The 5,000-nt window shown below is 41.9% G+C and overlaps 1 protein-coding gene across 1 annotated transcript in view; it reads left to right on the top strand.

The window, feature by feature from the left end:
* LOC138025071 (NFX1-type zinc finger-containing protein 1-like) overlaps nt 1–5,000 on the top strand; it is a 57,620-nt gene that overhangs the window by 39,273 nt on the left and 13,347 nt on the right. Inside the window, exons 18-20 of the mRNA XM_068872324.1 lie at nt 331–442; nt 2,354–2,658; nt 3,361–3,564. Coding sequence (XP_068728425.1) covers nt 331–442; nt 2,354–2,658; nt 3,361–3,564 — 621 coding nt within the window. The remainder of the gene's footprint in view (nt 1–330; nt 443–2,353; nt 2,659–3,360; nt 3,565–5,000) is intronic.

The following is a 5,000-nucleotide window of genomic DNA, read 5'->3' as shown; positions in this document are numbered from 1 at the left end:
TCGTCGGCAGGAATTTCTTCTTCACTTGCAAGGAACTCCTTGAATAATTTTAAGTTGTATGAAGTTTTATTCTTCGTGTTAGCATTTTCTTGTTTCTCAGAGAAGGATTTTACGTCAATTTCAAGAATCTATTGCTCGCCATTTTTCACTGCCTTTTTGCACAGACAACAATGCAAAGGTGGAGCAAATGACATGATCAATATCCTCACTAGTGAGGATATGGAAAATACGCCACTCGGGTCCCGAATGAAGTTTCGTATGAATTTTATGAGTGGTGTATTTTCCAGTAAAACACTCCTGTCTATGTAATAAGTGAATATCTCCTCACAGTTGCATCACCAGCTCCAAGAACTACGGAATCAGCGTGACATTGAAGTGATGAAGGAATGCCATGTCATTGGGATGACGGTCACAGGTGCAACTTTGCGGGCAAACTTATTAGGTAAAACACTGATTTAGGTAAACTAGGTTTTGTCTTTACATAACATAACATAACACACCAACTTTATCCGTTCGATTTTCTCAATTCAATGAAAGGGAAGGATACCAGAGGTTATCCCTATCGAGGGTATCCGCCCGCAGCCGGATGTAATTGACTGAGAGGCGATGTTGTTCAGGGAGGAAAACCGGAGAACCCGGAGAAAAACCCTTGGAGTCAGATTGAGATCGACCGAAACTCAGCCCATATACGACCACGGGGTACGGGGCCTAGGGTTGAACCCGGGACGCAGAGGTGGAAGACATAATTGATAACCGCTAAGCCGTCCTGACTCCTGCCTTGCTATAGCAGAGTCTCCTTTATCGTTTGCATTTTGGGATGGAAAGAAAGGACTCTCTTTTCTGACTAGCTATACTCTGTGTTTAAACATTTCGAAACTTATGTCTGGTAGAACTGATGGCTGAAGGGTTTAGAAATTGAAGCAACTGCGTCAGGGGTTGAGCGAGTTGATCAAGGGTGTTTTTAAAACCATCGAAAAGCGAGATTTACTGGAACATTCTACAACACTTTTCAGAACAACCGCCGTACAAAAATTCTTAGATTCTGATTATTGCCGTTGCTCTAGCAGTAACTAAATAAAGCATGCAAAAGGAAGCCTTCAATGGGATTTAAACTCATGACCTCTGCGTTTCTGGTGCAGTGCTCTAGCATTTGAGCTATCGAGGCAACTGGATATATGCTGGTCTTTTTGAAAGTTGACAGTAAACTCGTAGATGTTGATATGAAGAGACAATATATGAAAGACGTTTTGTAGCACGTTATTAAGAGTCAGTCGTCGACATAAAAAGAATCTTTTGATTGTAGTTCTAACAAATACATGCAAACCCTCCTCACAATTTCAATGAAATGTCAGTCAGACAGGTATTGGGAATGAAGCATATTATCAGCTTAAGATGTGTGATCTTGATATAACACCAAATCCTCATGACTACCCAACGAAGAAATTCATGGTACTCCAGGGGATCTGGTGACGTAATTCGGAGGACTGGGGAGAAAAATTTTAACGCCGTATCCCACAACCGCGCGCGGCCTTATTTTCGAATTCAGCATGGCAGAGGCGAGGTTAAATCTTGTCGGGTCTACTTGAATGTTCATTCAGTAACAGGAAATGTGGTAGACACGGAATGATCTGTTGAGTTTTGGCGATGGAAATACTGCAGGGAGTTTGGAAACAACACCGAAGGCCGCGCGCGGTTGTGGGATACGGCTTTAAAATTTTTCTTCCCAGTCCTTCGAATTACGTCACCAGATCACCTGGCTATAGTTGGGAGAATGAACGTTTCGATCGGGGGAATACAAGGGTTAAGTGATGTTCGTTACTGCTATGATATGAAATCTTACCACTCATTATATTCTTAGGGCGCCAAAGAAATGTAAAACAAACAAAAAGAAACAAACAGCTTCACACTTTATCAAGAGAGGAAAGGGTCAGTCAGGGTGGTTTAGTGGTCATCAATCGTGCCTCCCACCTCTGTGACCCAGGTTCAACTCTGGCCTCGGGTCGTATGTGGGCTGAGTTTCAGTCGATCTCAACCTGACTCTGAGGGTTTTTCTCCGGGTACTCCGGTTTTCCTCCCTCCTCAAAATCGACTCCCAGTCAATTTCATCTGGCTGGGTTTGCGGTGCTCCGAGATCACACATGGATCGTATGGCGGCAGTCATGGGCGCCTTCACATGCATTCGGTCCGATCCCGTTGAGCCGGTTGATCCTGAAAAGCCCTTGTTGGGAGCGGTCAACTGAGCGCACATTTACATTTACATTTACAAAGTTAACCTACCGTTCTTTGTAGTTAGTAACCAAATTAAATTGAATGGGATACGATCTTAGAAAGAAAACTCTGATTCTCTCATCAGCTGATATAAAGCCCTCGGTTATGATCGTGGAGGAAGCTGCAGAGATTCTCGAAGGGCAGCTTGTTGCTGTTATTCCTCCCTCTGTTCAACACCTCATCATGATCGGGGACCACAAGCAGTTGAAACCCATCGTACACTTTTTTGCGCTCAGGAAACGCCACAATTTGGACTTGTCCATGTTTGAGAGACTCGTGAACTGCAACCTGCCTTTAAAGCAACTTCAATACCAGTGTCGAATGAGGGACGAATTTGTTGACCTGCTACGTGAACTGAAGATATACCAGGAACTCGAGACAAATGACAAAGTAAGTAGCTGAGGTTTTTTTTTTTTTTTTGTTATCTCATTTTGTAATGTCTTGACAATGGTCATACCTTGGTATTTTAAAGACAGGCGACATAAGCATATTAGCTTTCATTGGAATGTTTGCACCCACAGACACAAAAGTTAGAATAACCTTGAAGAGCATGGTACACTGCTTCAGAAAGCACTGCTCAGTAGCTTTCATGGATGATCACACCTTAGGCTTACACGCACAGACTCAAAAGATAGAATCAGCTCTTACATAATAAAGAACACCTAAGGAAAGTATTGCTCAGTAGCTTTCATTTGAATGATCACACTTTAGGATTTCATCCATAGAATCAAAAGTTATCACGTTCTTGTACAGCAAAATAAACAGCACCAAAGAAAAGAACTGCTCAGTAGCTTTCGTTTGAATGTTATACTTTAGGATTTCATCGACAGCATCAAAATTTAGAACCACGTTATGCAGCATGATAAACAGCACCTCAGGGTAGTACTGCTTAGTTGCTTTAATTTAATCACCATCTCTCTTAATACATATGCAAATTTCAATAATATCATTCCTAGCAGTTTAGAAGGACACTCGTCACCTTACCGACTTTAAGGCCTAGCAAATTGAAACGTAATACTTTTGGTGGAATTATTTTTTTCTTGACTCATTAACGATAGGTAACCGACTTTGGTTTTTTTTATCCTTTCTCAGCTCGTGAAAGGCAATATCACACCTCAATGTGTCACCGAAAGCATGTACTTTTGGACACACACCGCCCATGAGAAGGATTCGCCAAGCTCACACAGCAAACTGAATTATTGCGAAGCTGGGAAGATTTCCGAGGTTGCAAAGTCCCTTTGCCTTAAGGGAGTTCCACCGGCAAAGATTACAGTTCTGTGTTCGTATCGCGGACAGGCAAGTTTGATTATTGAATTTTTTTGGAAAAAACAAAAATTTTATGGTTCATTATTGATTGAAAATGGTTTGAACCCAGGAATAACACCGCGGTTGGTAAACCGTTGCCAAGCGCTACCCACACCTCACAGATGGCTGCTTGACAACAGCGCCAACAGAACAGAACCGTAGACAAATTTCACTGACAATATAAACCAGCCCTCACCTTTTGTCACAAGACAAATCGAAACGCACCCATCACTATTGACAGTCAAGAGGCTATATGTACATGAAAGACGTACATTTGAATTGTAGACAGAAGCATGTTAAAATTTTCGATTCTCGCTGTTATAAACGTTACCTTAGCAGTAACGGAAAAATCCTCATAGCCTTAGCCTCAATAGGGGAGGGGTTAAAATGCGAATTTCTGTATGAAAAACAAGGAGGGAAGGTACAGCTTATTTCTCCTTAACAATATTGTTATTCCTTAGTGTAGTAACCTTTGTGATCTAGCGATTAGGTATACCAGTTTCAGCACTTCAGCTTCTTCAATTTGACTACTGTAGGTAGTTATTGATGTAGTTTCACTGATCAGTAGGCCATTCAGAAGATTAAATCCATGTCGACCACTCGTACTTAATAGCACCCCACGGGACATCTTTCGTATAGTCCTCATAACTACTTCTCCTACTGTTTGTGAACTCATAAAATGACCAACTCCCAGTTTACTCAACCCTTTCACGAGTGATCAGTATGTAAATTCGCTTCACAATTTCAATGAAATGTCAGTCAGATGGGTATTGAGAATGAAGATTATTGTCAGCTTAAGAGGTGTGATTTTGATGTAACGCCAAATTCTCATGACTACCCAACAAAGGAATCGAGGTACTAGTTAGGAGAATGAACATTTCGATATCGGGAATGAAGGAGTTGACAGGTCATTTGGTAGAGCCCTGTATGGGTATCGCAGAGGTCATCGGTTCAAATCCCCTTTAAGCCTGAGTTTTTCATGCTTTGCTTTAATTTTACTGCTGAAATTACGTTTATAACTGCGATGGAAAAAAAGAATCGTTGGGCTGCAGGGATGGCGCAGTGGTGAGAGCACTCGCCTCCCACCAATGTGACCCTGGTTCGATTCCCGGACTCGGCGTCATATGTGGGTTGAGTTTGTTGGTTCTCTACTCTGCACCGAGAGGATTTCTCTGTGTACTCCGGTTTCCCCTCTCCTCAAAAACCGACATTTGACTTGATTTACTTTCATTGTTCATTTCAGTTTACAGTGTCCCCAATTAGCGCTCCAGCGCTAGAGCGACTAGACACTTAAATAAAGTTCCTTTCCTTTCCTTTCTTTGCGCTGTTCAAATACGTCTTTTCTGTATGCTCTCCTCGAAATGTGCCACACACTTAAACCTGAGATGTAGCCTGCAGTTGAAGTCCTTTTATGAGAAAATTTGCAT

The sequence above is a fragment of the Montipora capricornis genome, chromosome 11 (assembly GCF_036669925.1).
Source record: "Montipora capricornis isolate CH-2021 chromosome 11, ASM3666992v2, whole genome shotgun sequence".
In the NCBI taxonomy this organism is placed as follows: Eukaryota; Metazoa; Cnidaria; class Anthozoa; order Scleractinia; family Acroporidae; genus Montipora; species Montipora capricornis.
The sequence above is the reverse complement of the archived record's forward strand: the minus strand, read 5'-3'. Positions and strand labels throughout refer to the sequence as shown.